The sequence below is a fragment of the Dreissena polymorpha genome, chromosome 8, assembly GCF_020536995.1.
Source record: "Dreissena polymorpha isolate Duluth1 chromosome 8, UMN_Dpol_1.0, whole genome shotgun sequence".
In the NCBI taxonomy this organism is placed as follows: Eukaryota; Metazoa; Mollusca; class Bivalvia; order Myida; family Dreissenidae; genus Dreissena; species Dreissena polymorpha.
Window position 1 is genome coordinate 41,024,591 of NC_068362.1, and position 20,600 is coordinate 41,045,190.

At 34.6% G+C, this 20,600-nt stretch overlaps 2 protein-coding genes across 8 annotated transcripts in view; one reads left to right on the forward strand and one right to left on the reverse strand.

Moving 5' to 3' along the window:
• The window catches only part of LOC127841681 (uncharacterized), a 255,857-nt gene that overhangs the window by 13,530 nt on the left and 221,727 nt on the right, over positions 1-20,600 (reverse strand). For both annotated transcript variants that reach the window (XM_052370739.1, XM_052370729.1), the window contains 2 exons: positions 18,326-18,475; positions 17,472-17,609 (listed from right to left, as the gene is read on the reverse strand). In XM_052370739.1, coding sequence (XP_052226699.1) covers positions 17,472-17,609; positions 18,326-18,475 — 288 coding nt within the window. The remainder of the gene's footprint in view (positions 1-17,471; positions 17,610-18,325; positions 18,476-20,600) is intronic.
• LOC127841680 (uncharacterized) lies at positions 21-10,357 on the forward strand. Of its 6 annotated transcripts, none has more exons than XR_008031201.1 (3): positions 21-598; positions 795-1,193; positions 10,004-10,260. XR_008031201.1 is itself a non-coding variant. In XM_052370728.1 (3 exons), exon 1 carries the CDS (start codon positions 3,166-3,168, stop codon positions 8,905-8,907), a length of 5,742 nt encoding a protein of 1,913 aa, XP_052226688.1. In that variant the 5' UTR covers positions 2,300-3,165; the 3' UTR covers positions 8,908-9,803; positions 10,004-10,070; positions 10,267-10,357. The 6 variants fall into 6 exon arrangements, 5 of the variants coding, with proteins under 5 accessions (XP_052226688.1, XP_052226687.1, XP_052226684.1 ...); XM_052370728.1 differs by lacking the exons at positions 21-598; positions 795-1,193 and adding exons at positions 2,300-9,803; positions 10,267-10,357 and having other exon boundaries at positions 10,004-10,070; XM_052370727.1 differs by lacking the exons at positions 21-598; positions 795-1,193 and adding exons at positions 2,300-9,246; positions 10,267-10,357 and having other exon boundaries at positions 10,004-10,070.

Genomic DNA, 20,600 nt, shown 5'->3' on the forward strand with positions numbered 1-20,600 from the left:
CAATATTATACATTTGTAACAGGGTTGAAATATTCATTTCACGGATTCTGTTCATGTGTTCTGTTTTAAATGTTATTATTTCCATATAACGCATTGTGTTTACCTGGGTTACTTATTAAGCTGTGCTCCTGTGGCCAGTCTTAGAGTTAAAGTCAGTCAAGCATGTGAGTTACACATGTCCAGTTTATATAATTGTTCAGTCAGGCTTGACCAGTTATTTTCCCGCTCTTTCCTTTGTCTTCTGGTCACTTCTAACTTGAACACAGAGCTGTACACATCTACTTTTAAGATGTACATTTATAGTACAGAGTTGCCATTACTTCAATATAAGGTTAGTTCTATTTCTACCTGTTTGCATTTACTCTTTCTTGTATTTGCATTGAGTTGTATTTATGTTGTGAGTTGATATAACTCATATTTGATAAGTAATTAGGTTAAATTCAGAAAAGCAGCATTGCCATCCTAAACGTGCTAACGATTCCTATAATTCACAGTTTCCCATACTCTTCACATGTATAATCTTATTTGCAGCAGTAGCACAGCACCCGCAGAGAATTGTATAAGATTGAGAGAGAGTTCCGTACACATTCCACAAATGGTAAGTGAGAACGAGAAAGAGTTGAGATCTCATGTAATTGTATGTTTATGCTGTATATGTACCATTTATCATGTTACCAGATCTTTTATATATATTTCATTGTAACTTGTTAAAGGCCACACATGATATGTTTTATATATTTGTTACTTTGCATATAATAATATAGTGTCTGATACCATGTTTATATATGTTTCAGTGACATGGAATTCGTATAATAATAAAGACGAATACAACATATATTCGGGTGGTTATTTTGAGCCGGGTACTGCCCGTTTATATTTGGCGCCCAACGTGTTTTGCGGACCCGAGAGGAAGATGGCGGCCCGTGGAAAGCGGAGAAGTCGTGGAAGGGTCGTTGAGGACTGAGCGTACGTAGGAAGAGTCTTATTGGACGGGTCGTTGAGGACGTAGCGGAAGTGGGAGTCGTTTAACCGTGTATATAGAACATTTCCGAGGATTTATAGTGCAATATCGTGTACCTACCGTGTGGACAATTGTGAAGTGGACATATTTAAATAGTTATCGTGTATTCAGACTTTTAATCATTTGTGGCCTATATTCAGCATATGTGTATTCTTCACCTTTCTTCGTAACCGTGAGTATATGTATGTGAGTGAGAGAGAGAATATATTATTTGTTTACCTAATATAATTGATTGCTCTAATTACTTGGTGACGGTTACATCTTTATAAGATCTATTCTTCATCCTTTATCAACAGTTACTAAAAACATTGAAATGCTGCTATTTTGAATTTATTCATAAAGTGATTATAAATTCATTAATTTTGTAACCAACTCATTGCTATCCCTTTAACCTCTTTATTCTATAAATTCTCATATAATCCCTTTCCCAGTGTCCATACCTTTATCCAGCCCTTTTACATTTTGGCCTTAATTCTATTTAGTCCATTGTATTCCATTTTATTACTGTGTGAGTGTTTGTTTTGATTTGCTGCATTCCTGAGTTTATGCATTGCTAACAGTACATCAGGTTACACTTGTTCACCTTGATTATACATGATTTGGTTTTGATTGGATATAGAATTCCCTAATTTGCATACTGAGTTTGGATATCATCGCTTCCTTGGTTTTCATTGGTTGACACATGACTGAATTTTTTTTTTCACTGACAGACCATGTGACTATTATTTTACCTTATATGGAAGTTGTAGTAGAGTAGTAATTCTCAACACAGTGTAGTAGTACATGTACATATAGGTAAGGTCTGTTTTGGACAGATGTCTCCCGTGTGAGCTGATATCAGGTAAATCTGTTTACACATTTGTGGTCGGCTTCTTTGGTTGTTATTTTAGTTAATTTGATTTGTCTCAGGGCATTGCATTTTTATTTTGGCGTTTAATATTTCTGAAGTTAATACTTATAACACAGTGTAGGTTGAGTGATTTGAATTAAAATACTTGGTGCAATTTATTCATTTGAATTTAATTTGAAATTATTTTGAACACTTATTTAAACTTCTTTATTTTTTTGTGAAATATTTTCATTTATTATTGATACTTAGGTTTTATTTGAAATATTTGGTTTTATTTATATTGTATTATTCTAAGTTGGACTTTGATTTTTAGGTTCTTCCTTGCAGTTTACGGATGGAAATACTTAGTTAATTTCATTTCATATCCTATTTGGAATTATTCTTGGGCATTTTGGATAATTAATTATTTTCATTTGCATTGCATTCCATTTACACATAGTGTGTTGAAGTTCTGTTTGATATAGGTGATTGAAGTTGTGCATGTTTAGTTGTGACTTAAGTTGACGCAATAGTGTGTTAGCTTGTTCTTGTACTTTGGAGTCTATTTTTCAGTTCATTCAATTTTGGGTTTGTGCTTTTGTGACCGAATTAGTTTGAACGTTGCTGAAATTGTGTGAAAGTGCATCACTGTTCATACTTTGAAGTTTGAATTTGATGTTTTGTTTTAGTTGTGATACTTGATTGATTGGTTCATTGTGGGTCAATTAATTTACTTGTATCTTAACTTTATTTTTTTTTATACTTTGTGATAATATTCTTAGTCCAGGATCCGTTTGCGCACAAGTGATTTATTTATTATTCATTATACTTGGTGATTATTGATTGACTTTCAGACAGTGCAAAAGTGATTTAACTGGTGTTTCCACTTATTGAATTTGATTTAAAGTGGATTCATTTGTTTGTACTTATACTTTGAATTGATTTTATAGAAGTTCACTTTGAATTGCAACTTAATTAGTCTTTGAGGATTTATTTGGTTGAACTTAAGGTTGAGTTGATGCAATACTGACATCAGTGAGGTGTTTGTTTGTTGTTTTATTGGCAGCAACTTTGAATTTTGGGTAGCATTTAACTTACTTTGAACTTTATTTGGCCTAAGCTATATTATACTATGTATGTTGGAAGAGATTAGTGTTTCTTTGAAACACAATATACTTGGAAGGGTTATCATTATTTCTTCGGAAACTATTGACTTTGAAGTTGACATGAATTGATTATTTGACAGAATTAATTAATTGATTAATTGATAGGTTGCATTAAATCACTGATAATTGAAAGTTGAATTTGAAGTTAAATGAACATGGCATCAAGTGAAGGGAAGATTATGGAGACTGTTCAAGAAGAAGGAGGTCAGGATATTACAGAGGAAGATAGGAAATTGCTTGAAGCATTTAAGAAGCTTGATGTTAAGCCTGAAATTGAAAATACAGAAGACTTAATCAAATTTATGTCCACATATAGATGTCGGGAAAAGGCTGAAGATAGGTATAGGTCAGCTGATACTTTAAGATATGTTGAGGACAGAAGACACTTTGAAGACAGAAGACACTTTGAAGACAGAAGAACCTTTGAGGAAAGAAGATATGGGGATGACAGAACCTTCAATAGTAGTAGCTACCCCAGGATATCAACCTTTGGAGGGGTTAGTGGAAAAGGAGAAGCCAGTTGGGAGAGTTTCAAGTTTGAAGTTCAGTCTTTGATGGCTGATAGGATATTCAGAGAAGAGCAAATATTATTTGGAATAAGAAAGGCTGCCAAAGAAGATGTGGCTGACATATTAAGACGACTAGGAACAAAGGTTACAGTGAATGAAGTTATGTGGAAGCTGGAGAGTACATATGGAAATGTTGAAACGAAGGAAACTATTCTAAGAAAGTTTTACAATTGTTCCCAGCAACCTGCAGAGTCCATTGCATCATTTTCTTCTAAGCTTGAAGACTTGTACGACAAGGCAGTTTCTTTGGGGGGTATTAAGAAGGATGACAATATAATTAAAGGGGTCTTATACCAAGGATTGAAGAAGGAACTCAGGCAGCAGGCAGCTTACAAGTTTGAAACAGAACATGATTATGACGCCTTTAAAATCTATCTAAGAAAGATGGAGTCTGAAGATAGAGAGGAGAAAAGAGAGACAACAAAGCCAGCCAACCCTGCGGTAAATACAACAGCACCAGAATTGACTGAGGTCCTGTCACAACTCAAAAGGTTGAATGAAAGAATCGATAGATTAGAAAGAGAGAAAGTAACAGGTCAGTCAGAGAACCAGTACACACCATTTATCAGCAGAGGTGCTCGGCGTGGACAACACGGTTATGATAGACATTTCCGGCCAGATCAGAGGGGTTTCAGAGGAACAACAAGAAGGGAACCATCAAGGCCACTGTCATCAACCACGTTTATGCCCACCTGTTACCACTGCAATCAACGTGGACACATTGCTAGGGAGTGCCCAAAACTAGTTTGTGCTCCAGTCGCCGGGTCGGAGAGGAGCACACCAGAGACTAAGAAAGACCCTCAACTAGTTGGAGATGTGAATGAAGTCAACCTGAATATTAACAACAATACAACCACAGCTCTTTTGGACACTGGATCATGCGTAAGTATTATATCTGAAACATTCTATAAAGAACACTTAGCTGATACTGAATTAGAGCCACTGACAGAAATGATCAACATAGAATGCGCTGATGGTCAACAACTCCCATACTTAGGATGTATAGAAGCTACCATTAGTATTGAAAATGGATTGGAGAAAGCAACCTCAAAGCAATGTCTCTTTTTGATATCACCAGATACGAAATACTCTGCAAGAACTCCAATAATTCTAGGAACAAACATATTGAAAACATTACTACAAGACTGCAAAGATAATTTTGGTGAACAATTTTTACAGAAGGCTAATTTACATACTCCATGGTTTTTAAGCTTTAGATGTTTAGTAATAAGAGAGAAAGCACTTAGTAGAAACAAGAATTGTCTGGCTATACTGAGATGTGCTACTGAACAGAAGATTACCATAGGACCAAATCAAACCAAACATATACCAGTGACAGCTTATAGAAAACTACCATACAGTGAATGTAATGCATTGATATCAGTGACAGGAGATTCATCACTTCCTGACTTCATTGACATCGGACCAGCTCTCGTGAATTATGACTTTAAGAAGAATGAGTATGTAGTGGAGTTATCTAACGTCACCTATAATACAGTTACAATAGCACCCAGAGCCATCATTGCAGAGCTACAGCCAGTTGACATTGAAGATGATACAACAAGGAGACACCTGAAGGAAGAGGAAGATTTGAAGAGAAGACAAGAGGCATTGATAGAAAGCTTGGACATCGACAAAGACAACATTTTAACACCTGAACAAAGAGAACAATTAAAAACACTTCTTCAAAAACACAAGGATTTATTTTCAACTTCTGACACAGATATAGGAACGTGTACGAAAACCAAACATAGAATAAATCTACATGACGAAACGCCATTTAAAATGAGACATCGCAGGATACCACCTAACATGGTTGAAGAGGTTAGAGCACATCTGGAACAGTTACTTTCATGCGGTATAATAACACCATCCAAATCTCCATGGGCATCACCAGTAGTTCTTGTTAGGAAGAAGAATGGAACACTCAGAATGTGTATAGACTTTAGAAATCTTAATGCCAAGACTATTAAAGACTCCTATGCCCTTCCCAGAATAGAAGACGTTTTTGATTGTTTACAGGGGGCGATGTATTTTTCTACGTTGGATATGAAATCAGGTTATCATCAAATTGAAATTGAGGAGGAGCATAAGGAAAGAACAGCCTTTACAGTAGGAGCACTAGGGTTTTACCACTTCCGAAAAATGCCATTCGGATTGACAAATGCCCCAGCAACATTTCAAAGAAATTCAGAGGAAATGCTAGGAGATTTGAATATGAAGATCTGCGTTATTTATTTGGACGACCTTATCATCTTTAGTAAAACTTTTGAGGAACACCTACATAACATAAACACCATTTTTGACAGATTAAGGGAATTTGGTTTGAAACTAGCTCCTGAAAAATGTGAATTCTTCAGAGAAAAGATAGCTTTCCTAGGACACATTGTGAGTAGTAAAGGAATTGAAACTGACCCAAGTAAGATAGACAAGATCAGAAACTGGCCATCACCAAGCACACCAGAAGAATTGAGAAGTTTTTTGTCATTTGCTGGATATTACAGAAGATTTATTCAAGACTTTAGCAAAATTACGAGACCGTTGAATGATCTGTTACCACCAACCAAAGCAAAGAAGGGACAGAAGAAACCACTGAAGGAATGGAAATGGACAGACACTGAAGAAGATATATTTACTAATCTGAAAGAAATTCTGTCTACACCTCCAGTTCTGGCATATCCAGATTTCAACTTACCGTTTGAAGTACACACGGATGCATCAGGTAAGGGTTTAGGAGCTGTGCTATATCAACAACATCACGACAACACCAAACACGTCATAGCATATGCAAGCAGGTCACTCAGTAAATCAGAATCAAACTACGCAGCTTTCAAATTAGAATTTTTGGCATTAAAATGGGCAGTCACCGAAAAGTTTTCAGATTACTTAACCAACACTCACTTTACATTACTCACAGATAACAATCCACTCACTTACATTCTCACTACAGCGAAATTAGACGCAACAGGGCAAAGATGGGCATCAGATTTGGGCAATTACAACTTTGACATCATATACAGGGCAGGCAGAAACAACACAGATGCAGATGCACTCAGCAGATATCCTCACCACAAAATCATAGACCAACAACAACATGAAAACATCAAAATAGACAACAGCACAGTGAAAACAATTTGCAAGTACATAACACCAGCACTCATTGACACACTACCAGCATTGTCACTCAACATCATAGAAGCTACAGAAACACCAATGCAACCTATAGCACAGCTTGAATTAAGAGAAATTAGGAAAGCACAGAGACAAGATCAATTAATTGAAAAGTGGAGAATAGCAACTATAGACAAGACCCTACCCCAATTTAATACTCTACCTGGAGATATCATAATGAAAAAGAACTTTGAAAACTTTATCATAAAGAGAGGCATTCTGTACAGGAATTTACATGAGAATGAAGAGATTATTGAACAACTCGTTATACCAAACTGCTATAAGAGAGAAATACTAGAAGGATTTCATGACGACTGTGGTCACCCTGGAAGAGATAGGACACTAAGATTACTGAGAGAACGCTATTTTTGGCCAGGAATTACAACAGATGTGGAGAAACATGTCACAGGATGTAATCGATGTTTAAGGAGAAAGACAACAGTGAATACAAGGGCACCAATGATTAATGTGAATACAACTTATCCATTAGAATTAGTGTGCTTTGACTTTCTGTCAGTTGAACCATCTAAAGGACATAGTAACATCCTAGTGATAACGGATCATTATACCAAATTTGCCATGGCCATTCCGACAAAGAACCAGACAGCGAAAACAACCGCCGAAGCCTTTTATAACAATTTTGTTGTTCAGTATGGTATTCCAACAACTTTACACTCTGACCAAGGAGCCAATTTCGAATCACAGATAATCAAAGAGCTCTGCAAATTAACCAATACAAAGAAAACTCATACTTCTATTTACCATCCTCAAGGAAACGGAACTCCAGAAAGATTTAATAGAACATTACTAGGCATGCTTGGAACATTAGAGAATGATCAGAAGAAACATTGGACTGATTACATTAAGCATCTGGTATTTTGCTACAATTGTACTCCACACGAATCGACAAGAGTATCACCTTTCGAATTAATGTTCGGACGTAAAGCAAAATTACCCATGGACACCAAGTTTGAACAAGTAACATCAGAATTCAAGACCAAAGAAACCAAAGATTACATTGAACATTTAAAGATGAGAATGAAGAGGACAAGAGAAATAGTTGAACAGTATGTAGAAAATGCCAAAGGTAAGCAAAAGAAGTATTATGACATGAAAGCTCGAGCAGCAAGAGTTCAAGTAGGGGATAAGGTTCTTGTAAAAATCCTATCCCATACTGAAGGAAAACACAAACTGGTAGATAAGTTTGAAGAGGAAGTTTTTACTGTCCTAGAACAAGTAAATGACCATATACCAGTCTATCGTGTCAGGTCAGAATCAGGTAAGGAGAAAACTCTGCACAGGAATCATCTGCGCCTGTTGGTTAATCAGGATGAAGCAGAAGAGTTCCGGGATAATCAGGAGACTACTTCAGGTAACAGCATACCTGTAGACGTAGCAGAAGAAGAAGTAGAAGAATTATCAGACAAGAAGACCATGGATGCATCCAAAGAAGTAGAAAAGATGGAAGACGATGATGAGGATGAGTCTGATGCAGGAGATCTTGTATATTTTTCAAGAGGTGGGGACGCCCATATCCTAGCTGACGACATAGATATGTCTAGAGAAGAATCAAGGACGGAAAACATAGATATGTCTACAGAAGAATTGAGGATAGAAGACAGAGATGATATTTCTAGTGAAGTTCCCGGAGAACAACGAAACGAAGATAGGGAAGAATTAATACAAGCAGAGGATAGAGTAGATGACGTTGTTGAAGATGTTCCTGAATCTACAGCAGGGAATGAAGAAGAGAACAACGAAGAAGAGATGCCTGAAAACGTACCTCATCAAGTAGATTTGTCGCAAGAAGCTGACATTACTGAAGAACCAGACATTACTGAATACCCTATACAAGATCAAGATAATAATAATCAAGAAGAAATTGAAGTCCCTATAGAAATGGATGAAGCACAACCGATAAGGACAGAGACATCTACATCGGATACTAGAGCTCCAACACCAAAACCAAGACAATCTGTCAGAGAGAGACGACCTCCAGATCGGTATAAGGATTACCAGATGAATGCTTGTGTGGTACCAAGACCACAAGATGCCAGGTTTGAGGCATTAAATAAATTGATTGTCTCAGGTGTTTTAAATCAATTAGACAGTAAGACAGCTGGACGTATGGTTTCTAGTATTTTTCAGTGAAATTTTCATTAAAAATTTGTTTTAACATATTTTAAACAATATTGTGTATGTATTTTGTGTGTATTTTATATCAGATGTTGTTGTTTTTTTTTTTTGCAAAGTTCGGGCAGTATTATTCTGATTAATAATTATCAGAAAGAGTTATCTCTGAAATAAATTTCAGTGAGTTTTCATGCGAGTGACGTGATGTTATTTTTGTAACTTTCTTATTAACAATGTGAATTGCTGATATTGCATATAGTATCAATTGATTTTTTTAATGTATTATTTTAATGTGAGGACACAGTTCTGAAGAGCAGGAGGAAAAGAGTCAGAATCATATTTATACATTTATGTAAGGTAAGTATGTATCAGTTATTCAGTAGTATAACTAGTGGATGTAGTTTCGATAAAGTATGTTGTTCTTGCTTGTACAATGCTGTTATTATAAACAGTATAGTGAGATAGATAGGTATTGTATCTATTTTGTATAGAAAGGTTATTTGTTGACGGACGATTCTGTTTTTACTGTGACATGACAATTTTGTTTTCTTCTTGGTTTGTTATGATGAGGACATCATTTTTCGGGCTAGGGAAGTCTGTAACAGGGTTGAAATATTCATTTCACGGATTCTGTTCATGTGTTCTGTTTTAAATGTTATTATTTCCATATAACGCATTGTGTTTACCTGGGTTACTTATTAAGCTGTGCTCCTGTGGCCAGTCTTAGAGTTAAAGTCAGTCAAGCATGTGAGTTACACATGTCCAGTTTATATAATTGTTCAGTCAGGCTTGACCAGTTATTTTCCCGCTCTTTCCTTTGTCTTCTGGTCACTTCTAACTTGAACACAGAGCTGTACACATCTACTTTTAAGATGTACATTTATAGTACAGAGTTGCCATTACTTCAATATAAGGTTAGTTCTATTTCTACCTGTTTGCATTTACTCTTTCTTGTATTTGCATTGAGTTGTATTTATGTTGTGAGTTGATATAACTCATATTTGATAAGTAATTAGGTTAAATTCAGAAAAGCAGCATTGCCATCCTAAACGTGCTAACGATTCCTATAATTCACAGTTTCCCATACTCTTCACATGTATAATCTTATTTGCAGCAGTAGCACAGCACCCGCAGAGAATTGTATAAGATTGAGAGAGAGTTCCGTACACATTCCACAAATGGTAAGTGAGAACGAGAAAGAGTTGAGATCTCATGTAATTGTATGTTTATGCTGTATATGTACCATTTATCATGTTACCAGATCTTTTATATATATTTCATTGTAACTTGTTAAAGGCCACACATGATATGTTTTATATATTTGTTACTTTGCATATAATAATATAGTGTCTGATACCATGTTTATATATGTTTCAGTGACATGGAATTCGTATAATAATAAAGACGAATACAACATATATTCGGGTGGTTATTTTGAGCCGGGTACTGCCCGTTTATACATTTACAGCAAAATCACACTACTTCCTGAAGTACAACTTCCTCGCGTGTGCTTGATCGGTTTTCCAATTTTATAATTCAAACCGGAAACTAAACAAGACAGGAGGAAAATTCATTCAAATTCAACTGACATGGATGTAAAGACCGGAATATTATTTTGAGATAAAACACCAAATAACACGTAAACAGGAAAAATAGTTTTCCCTGACAAAGAAGAAAACTTGAACAATTGATCATATGATACGACACAATTGAACAGGAAGAAAATTCATTCAAATCCAACTGGCATGGATGTAAAGACCGGAAGATTATATTGAGAATAAACACCAAATTAGACGTAAACAGGAAAGAAAATGGTTTTCCCTCACAAAGAAGATAACTTGAACAATTGATCATATGATACGAAATAATTGGACGCGTTTGGCCAATCCGAAAGCAATGGCGTAAATATTGAGCGGAGGTATTTGGTAAACAAACTAATTATGTCAGCACTATATTTCGGCGTTTTACTCACAATATTCCGCTTTTAAATCCGGTTGTGTACGCAAATATAAACACGTGTAATGTTTCAAGAAACTTCATTTTTATACTTTGTTAATCAGTGCTTGCTAGTCTTCCTAATGCTTTATGTCTTATCAATGGCGTTGATACCATTTTAAAATTACTGTAGTACGTGTTAACCATGTAACCAGCAACCCAATACGTTATAACAAAATACTACTGTTCTGAATGGTTTGATATAATGCAACCTTTGTGTCATAAACGCCTCATGATATTGTGAATAACCAGGATGACTGACCAAACAGGTCAAAACACAAAAAGCATTTGCAAAATGTGAACTCCGTTAGCCTGATGACAGGTTATCAACAACTATGCTGGTTTTGCAAGTCTATTATTTTAATAAAATACTTTTAAATACTGTTGCTCAAAAAGATACAGGGCAGCGTATACATACAAGTAGTATTTAAAGACGAATGTGCTGTTCATGTATAACTTGGTTTGAATCAATATAAGATAATAAAACTGTCAAAACAAAAGCTAAATGGAAGAAGTTCATGATTTATTTCGTTATTTCATTTAAAAACTTTCGTAGTAATGGCCGTCAACACAGTTTTGAAAATAACCTGGAGATATGGTATGTGTTTGTCTTTTGTTAAACTAATTTTATTTACAACTTATTTTATTTGTTGTTTTTAAACGTGTATTCAAAAACAAACCATGCAAAATACGAAATTTGATATTGATCAAGTGTTACATTAATAGTTGTAATTGTATAGGTTAATAACATTTAAAGGATGTGTCAATATTATAATCATGTTATTATCAAAATATGCTATAACGTAACGTCAAAAAGTCCGTCCATCCAGAAAATTGCGCATGTGATGTACATGTTTTCTTAATAAAATTTTAATTTTTTAACATAGCGTCATGATAATTATACCAAACAAATCAGCTAAAAAATTCGCATTTCAGGATATATAATACAAAAAACAGAGATACCGACATTTAAGGAAAACCTATGTTTAAGTGATTATAAAAGCTATATTATTTTTTCCATATTATAATGGTATCCTAGTAGATAGGCCCTCTAAGATTTGTAAAACATGCAACAATAATGTTTTACAATATCAAATTAGCACTCTTGTTAGCGTCCTAAGTTGGTAAAGTTTTATGATTTCTAATGCCTAATTATGTTTTGCGTAAAATTCGGAAAAGATAAAAGTAATTATAAAAGCAATATTTTCTACCGACTTGAATTAAAATAATATCGTTGTGAAGGAAAATTTATGACGTTCCTAAAATATGCAAAAGTATTTTTTTCAATATAAGATGTGCGCCGTAGGTTTGTATAAGTTGTTTGATTTCCCTACCAAATTATGACATTTTCTGTTTTAAAGGTACAGTTTTAAAGCGTAAAATTGTTTCCGGTAACCCGACCCTACGTTTTTTTTTCTCGCCGACCCTAAAATTAAGTTTGGAGTATTTAAAGTCGATTTTCGTGCAACACGCTTTTCTTTCGACATTTTCACTTTACATGCATATAATAGGGATATAAGGCACCCGGATAAAAACCCTCCCGTCAATTTCATAGGGGCGGACAAAAGCTCTCCCGTCTTTTATTCTGACATTTAAATATCGCTTACCGTTAAACTGAAATAATGACCCTTGCATTGTTTTTTCAATATACTTAGTATAAGAATAATTTCTTGTGAACGCATCTCCTCTTATTATTTTAATGGATTTTCATTTATACTCATGGACATTCTTCAGGGCGACATGCAGTTGTACGTTAATGCCGGAAGTAATATATTGCCTATTTTTTAGGAAGTTCTGGCCCTTGTTATATTTGCCTCTATTAACCTCAATTGTACAGGAATCTGTCGGACTCTACCTAATTCCATCATACAGAGGCTATATACTTATGTGTAAAGCTAATTCATGCTAACAATTCACTGTCGCAGTAAAACGGCTATTACCGTCAAAAACAGAAAGTATATTAAAAATAAAGTTTTCATTTAGGAATGCATGTATGTTTCCTTATTAATAAAGAACACAATACTTTATATGTTGAATAAGGTTGAGAATGTAATTTTGATCGAGGCAATTTAAAAACCCGCTTGTAAGGGATAATGTTATTCTATTATATCATAAAAATATCCCTGTAAATGTTTGGCAAATATGATGATCTAAACACATCTAGAATATCAGAACAATACTACGAAATAAAAACAAAAACATGTTATTTTTTTAAAGATCGATTGTGTATATTTGTAAATACTTATATTGAACTACATGTATATACAGTTTAATCCGTATCAACTCGCCATTTCACTTAAGTTTCTGTTTCTGGATTTATTGTCATTTGCATTGTTTAGTCGTACAAAGTACGGTGTGTCATACCAACAATAATAAGATTTGAGCCATGAATACACTGTATCAAAAATGAATACACAAGATCCTTATTAGTTAATTCATTGTGAATTGGTCAACACTGGCCTAGCTGCTGATAGGATCTTCTCCAGAAATGAGATACACGGTAGATTCGCTGCAGCCAATACACAACTCATAGTGACACATATTTGTTATTGAAAAAAAAATAAACACCATAGAAACGTCATTAAAACCATCATGTTTCTTGATATTACTTGTTCTATCGCCCGTAATGAAAGGAGGACGAGATTATTAATGGCACTATCCGGATTCCGTACTTTGATAATACTTGTTAAGATTTTCAAATACATTTTTTGAGTCCCCCAAACCGAAATTTTCATAAAGCACCACACTCGTTTCACTTATTTTCAACGTTATGAATGCCCAAATAACGATCGTTTGGTCACGCTTTGGTCAAGATTTGTGCCCGCCTCCGCCCCTCCCCTGTGATAACCCCACCGATTTCATGTAAAACTAAAGCGGTGGTATGCTTGCGCGATAAGGATCTTCATACGCTTTGTCCCCACGACATAAAATGTCACATTTTCACGAGACTGAAACTTACTTTTCTCAATTTCTCTTGTATATACGGAAAAGGGATATATTATCTTTTATTCACATCAAATCCTGTTCATTGTACATTTAACCATCATTACAGGTTGTTGTGTTCGTTATCGGTTCAAACGACATCGGCACAAATACCCAGGTTATTGGGCAATGTTTTACACGTGTTGTGCATGACGTAAATTACATTAGCTGAGGTTTCTTTAATCTTAATTGCTGTTTTCCACATGTTACATTTAAGAGACTTGTGATATCGTCAAAGACATATAAACTTACTTATCTTCATTTTTCTATCGGTTACAAGTACAATCTTCGAAGTATAGTTGACTTAAAAAATAATACAGCTCCAAACAGAGGTGGCGCTAGAGGTAACCGAACGTGATATGAAGCTCCGTGTTTTCATCAATAATAACGAAAAGAGGGCAATACAAGTAATTTACACAAATATAATTAGTTAACGCGTCTGTCAGGATTGTACAAAATATCGTCATACTATCATAATGTACGATTATTTTGGAAACACACACAATAGGGTTTTGAAAATTCTAATAAGATACATCGCTTCATATTACGTTTAGGGAAGTATGCTGATGAATGTACGCTGTTTAATAATTGTGTATTATGGATGAACTAACAGATTCGAGTCCAATATCATTTATAAATAACGTTAATATCAAGTTGCATCTGCAGGAAATTATTGTATCGTCAAAACAAGGCCGGTCATTTTAGGCATGTGGCCAATTGCAATTTAATTAGACACAAGACAAAAAACACGACACACACTGGGTTCACCGCATCAACATGGCCAATGCAAAGCAACGCATAGCCTGAGGTTTAGACCCGGTTTAAGGGCGCCGAAACATTACACTTTGCCAAAAGAAAAAAAAACCTTCAAAAGCAAAACACTAATTAACCTAATTGCATGACAATTTCAATCAAACTACAATAAAAGAGAATACGCTTAATTTGATTACACAATTCAACTACTCAATGGTTGTATGTTCAACAGAGCAACATAACTGTAACTTCCTAAGGCACAATGAAATGAAACAAAAACAACGTCGCATGTTTTTAATTAAATAATAAGTTAACTCCAGAAATAAGATCATGAGGGAAAATAGTCAAACCACATGCTTTTGTTTCCTAATTGCTCTCACGACATCAAAAGCCATCATATATACTATTTACCCTCAATATAAGATATACATCAAAATCATTCGTAGGCACTTATCAGGATCCTCTTTACAAAGGTACCATTATAATTAATATCGAATTAATAAAACTGTTTCCTCTAAACCACTTTTACCTTTTCCGGGTTTTCCATTCGGCATTTTTTGTGTGCGAAAAAAACCCTAAAAGGAGACGGACTTTGACCGCAATTTACAGACCGACCCCGACCCTGCCATACAATATGTTTGTGTCGTTAAAAGCTTTGGAGGCTCTTCTTTCCAACAGTACCATTATAATTTATATCGGACGAATAATAATGCATTTATAACCATTTGTACCTTTTCCGGGTTTTACCTAAAAGAATTCCGAGTTTTCCGGACATTTCCGGGTTTTATACCTTCCCATACCAAATTTTGGCGAAACTCTAGCATCATTTATTTCTCATGTTATTTCATACAAATTCGAGCATTGCCGGGTAGTTACGTTGCATATGGAAATGGCTGTCATTAAAATTCAGAAGTGTTTGTCGGATTACACATTTACTTATGCTCATTTGAGAATAAAACAAAACGTTTACAGTTGTGTGTAATTAATTCAACGAGTCTTTGTTAAAACGCTTAACGTGATGAAAAAATGGTTTGACAATATTACGCATGGAATGCACAATTTCCACGAGGATTACACCGTTGCCATCATCAGTTTTCTAAGAAACTGACCACTATTTTATCTGATTAGAATGGTACATGTGTAGGTATAACAATAAATGCGTTTATAATTTATATAAACATTAAGTTTAACGGACAAGTGTAGTTCAGCAACGGACAAGTTAAATTTCTTAATTGTTGTCCGTGGACAAGTATAGTTTTATGAGATTTCGCCACCCCTGAATAAACTGTGTTTTAAGTTTTTGGAAAAACAAACGGACCTACTGGGGTTCGAACCAACGCAGTGACAATAAAATAGTCGTCAAATGGATCCAGTGTATGACGCATTACCCATTGTGTCACAGGGACAAATTAATGTTCATTAGGAGAACAACTATTGAACTTAAATCAGTAAATGTGTTTGCCATTTTTTCAATTTTCTTGTGTAAAATTTTGTTTTAGCACTGTGTCATCATTTTCTGTCAGTTCTATCATCAACTACATTCACTATTAAAAAGAAAAGACTTGAACTTTTTAATTAAAATAAAAAACGTTTAATACACGGGATATCATAATTTGAAAATTCTAATTTAAACAAAGATATTTACCACCTAAAACGGTCCCTGATTTAACTCGACGCTGGCCATAAAGAGGTGAGTACCAATAAAGCCGAAAACGCCAACCACCCGAAGTGTGTCTAGTCCAAAATAGACCCATACCTGGCCGTCAAACACCCGATTCTAGTTCGGTACTTTCCGATGTCCACCATGATTACAGCATCGAAGTGTACAGTGTGACGCTTTGTTTAAGATACGAATTTTCCAAATCATTTTGCTTAGCCATTTCAATTGGTATCAATTGAAGTTATTAAATACAAATAATTATCTGCCTCTACATGAACCAATTGTACTCAATGATAATATTTGTTTGTGAATATCATAGAGTCTAAAATTCATTAAAATGCCTCAAGTTGTTATATAGATTTTATTCTTTGACAGAAATTTTCCTTTTTTTCCTTAAAATCTCAACATTGCTCTGCACATTTTAGGCGAGGCAACTGCCTCGGTGTGCCTCAGCGTGGCTAAGACGCTGAAGAGTTAAGCTTTTGAATGTATCTGACGAATACTGATCAATTCTGGTCAGTTGAGATAACCGAATTGTTGTGAGAAATATCAACTCGGGTGGCTTTCATCCTTTTGAGCCATACATTAATAAGTAACTGAAGTTTAAAATCGAAATAACACAGTTTAAATGCATGCTTTAACAAAAAAAATATTTGTAAGCCGGTACCACTTTCATACACATATCTTTTCATACATATGCGTAAGTGATTGTTCATTACTGATGTAACAATTCTTTATCACTTGTGATGATTTTTTTTATCTTTATAGTACATGTATATGTTACTCATAATTATGTCTATAGATGTATGTATCACGCAAAGTAATATCCGATTTTAAAATCGTTTAAATAACAAAACATGAAACAATTACCTTATTCTTGTCACAACTACGCTTTATGTTTCGCCACAATTATTGTTTAATTGACCATGACGCTTGATTTTTCCGTGAATAATAAGTTTTCGCGTAAAAGTTTTACAAGAACTTTCAAAATCTTAACCAAATTTGTGTGTCTGCTTTAAAACCAATGACCAATCAAATCTGTAATTGTTGCATATTGGTGTCAATCAGACGGCCTGCGCGAGATAATGCGAATGCGTCTTCACTTCTCCACTGTGACGCCGTGTACAAAAATGCAGAGAAATAACCATATTCTTTAGCTACTTTTCTTAAAGGCATAGTAATGTTTACATACGCTTCCTAAAGCTCTCCGCACATGGGCTTCTTGGAGAGCTGTCATTCGCTTTCCTCTGTATTTGCTGGCAGATTTCTGGGACGACCGCATCGGATAGGCTGCAACTTCAATAACTTTTCGTTTGTTTGGACCCATTGTCTGCAAATACCATAGCAGTAATACTAGTCAAACGTTACAGCATTATGCGAACATAACTGAATGAATGTTACGAATTACTGAATTGTATAGGCTTAATCCTTTGTACCATACAACATTAAGTTATTGAAGTTTATTTAAATCCAAATAACACAGTTTTTATGCGTGCAGTTAAAAAAGTTTCATAGGAAGACCGGCATCCATTTTTATACACACATATATTTTGACCAATTTCGTGATTTGTTGTTCATAAGTGCTGAAACAATGTTTTGATCACTTGTTATGATGTTTTTATCTTTAACGTTCATGTATATGTTAATCATAATTATGTATGTACACGTATGCATCACAAAAAGTAAGGCCTTAATTTAAAATCGTATCAATAATAAATAGCAATTATCTTACCCTTGTCAAAGATACGCTTTATTGTTCGCATCGATGATTTGTTTATTGACCATGACGCTTCATTTTTCCGTTCATTATAAATGTTCGCATAAATGTTTTACAAGCACTTGCAAAATCTTAGCCAACTTGATTCTGCTTTAAAGCCATGGACGTATCAAAGCATTAGCTGTTGCATATTGATGTCCACCAGACCGGCGTGTGCTAGATAATAGGAAGGTGGTTACACCTTTCCACTGTAACGCAGTGTACTCAAATCCTTATAATAAACCACATTATCTAGCTACTTTCTTAAAGACATACAATATTTTACATACGCTTTGTAAAGTTCTCCGCACATGGGCTTCTTTGACTACTGTCATTCGCTTTCCTTTGTATTTTCTAGCAATTTGTCTGGCATATTTCTGCCACGGACTCATCAAATGGGCTGCAACTTTGATAACTTTTCGTTTTGAAGGACCCATAGTCTGCAAAAAACATAAAAGTAATACTAGTCAAACGTTGCAACATTATGCAAACACTAGTGAATGAATTTTTTTTCCGATAAACACCGTCAGTTCAGAAGTGGCTTCGCTTTTGCTTTAATAAACCAATATAATGTTCAAACAATTTCAGTCGAGGCTCTGGACGACTGCCGTATTGATTATTACACATTACTGCATTGTAAACGATTAATCCATTTGAACCATAAAAGAATACGTTCTTGAAATTTATTTAAATTAAAATAACATAGTCATAATGCATGCAGTTAAAAACGTTTCATAAGTAGGCCGGCATGAATTTCATGTACACATCTTTTGACCACTTGCGTGTTTTGTTGTTCATCAGTAATTTAACATTTTGTTTATCGTTTGTTTTGATATTTTAACTTTACAGTACATATGTATGTGAATAATAATTTCGTCAATACATGTATGTATCACACAAAGTAAGACCTTATTTTAAAATCGTACCAATAACAAAACAGATAACAATCCCCTTATCCTTTTCAGAGCTACGCTTTATTTTTTCCCAACGGTTATTGTTTTATTGACATTGACGCTTGTTTTTTACCGTTCATTATACGTTTTCGCATAAAGGTGTTGCAAGCACTTGCAAAATCCTAACAAAATTGTGTCTGATTTAAAGTCAAGGACTTATCAAATCTTTACATGTTGCATATTGGTGTCAACTAGAGGGCGTGTGCGAGATAATGGGGATTGTCAACACTGCTCCACTGTAACGCGCACAATGCGTACAATTAACAATATTCTCCAGCTGCTTTTCTTAAAGACATACACTATTTTAAATACGCTTCCTAAAGCTGTTCGAAAATGGGCTTCTTTGAGTGCTGTCATTCGCTTTTCTCTGGATTTTCTAGCAATTTGCCTGGCTTTTTTTCACCGGACGCATCGGATGGGCTGCAACTTCAATAACTTTTCGTTTTTTAAGGACCTACTGTCTGCAAAACCCATGAACGTAATACTAGTCAAACGTTAAAACATTAAACGACCATTAGTGAATAAAAATAATTCCGATCTATACCGTCAGTTCAATAGTTTCTTCGCTTTATTTTTTATAAACAAATATAAATTCAAACAATATCAGTCGTGGCTTTGAAAGACTGACTTATTGATTGCAACGAATATATGTATTATAAATGCTTAATCCGTTAGCACCATAAACGAGTAAGTTCTTCAAGTTGATTTAAATCAAAAGTATACAATTTTAATTGATGTTGTTAAAGGCTCATTAAAGGTGACGATCCGTAATAAGTACCGATTTTAAATATTGTTTGCATATTTTATTTATAAAAGTTATCAACAAACCATATATATATATATATATATGGTATTGTATATTACCATATAAAAAAGAGCAATACAACTTGTTTTGAGCTCTAAATACAGTGTCCTCCAAGTAAATTGTGTTTACAAACAATCAGTTTATTATCATCGCTGTTTACTCAAGCACTCCGGTGACTGAGGTCACCAAAATATATCGTTGATTATCAACGTTTTCCGGTACCACTCACAAAGTGGGTGTCTTCTTAATGATTGAAACGTTTGTATTGATCTAATAAGTTACTTTCTGCTGGTAAAAAATTGTCTAAAATAGACTTTAAAGCGGGTATATACGATTTTGTCTAATATTTATGAATTTATATAAACTGTGTAAAAAACGTATTTTTTAATATAAATTAAAATAAAAGTTAAGAAGAACATGTGTCGAAAAATGCGAAATAAGCCAGATATTTAATTCTGAAATTGAAAACGGGTGTACAGCCGAATTCGCCAGCATGTATACCATACATGTACGATGTGAATCTAAACTTAGTTTAACGGTTTATTTGAATTCCTGCAAGGATATCTATTCATACGACACACGAACACTTACTCCGATCCTAATACAAAGAGGAATGCTTCGGTCATTGTAGGAAAATATGTACGTCACTATCGGCTCGGGGCGCTAATTTGTCTTTGCTGCATTTTATCAAATTCGGCTTTAATGTATAATTTTTCTTGCCTATTTTGCGTTATTGTAACATATTTTATCAATATATTACAATTAAACACATATAAAAAATCGTATATACCCGCTTTAAATTGAATT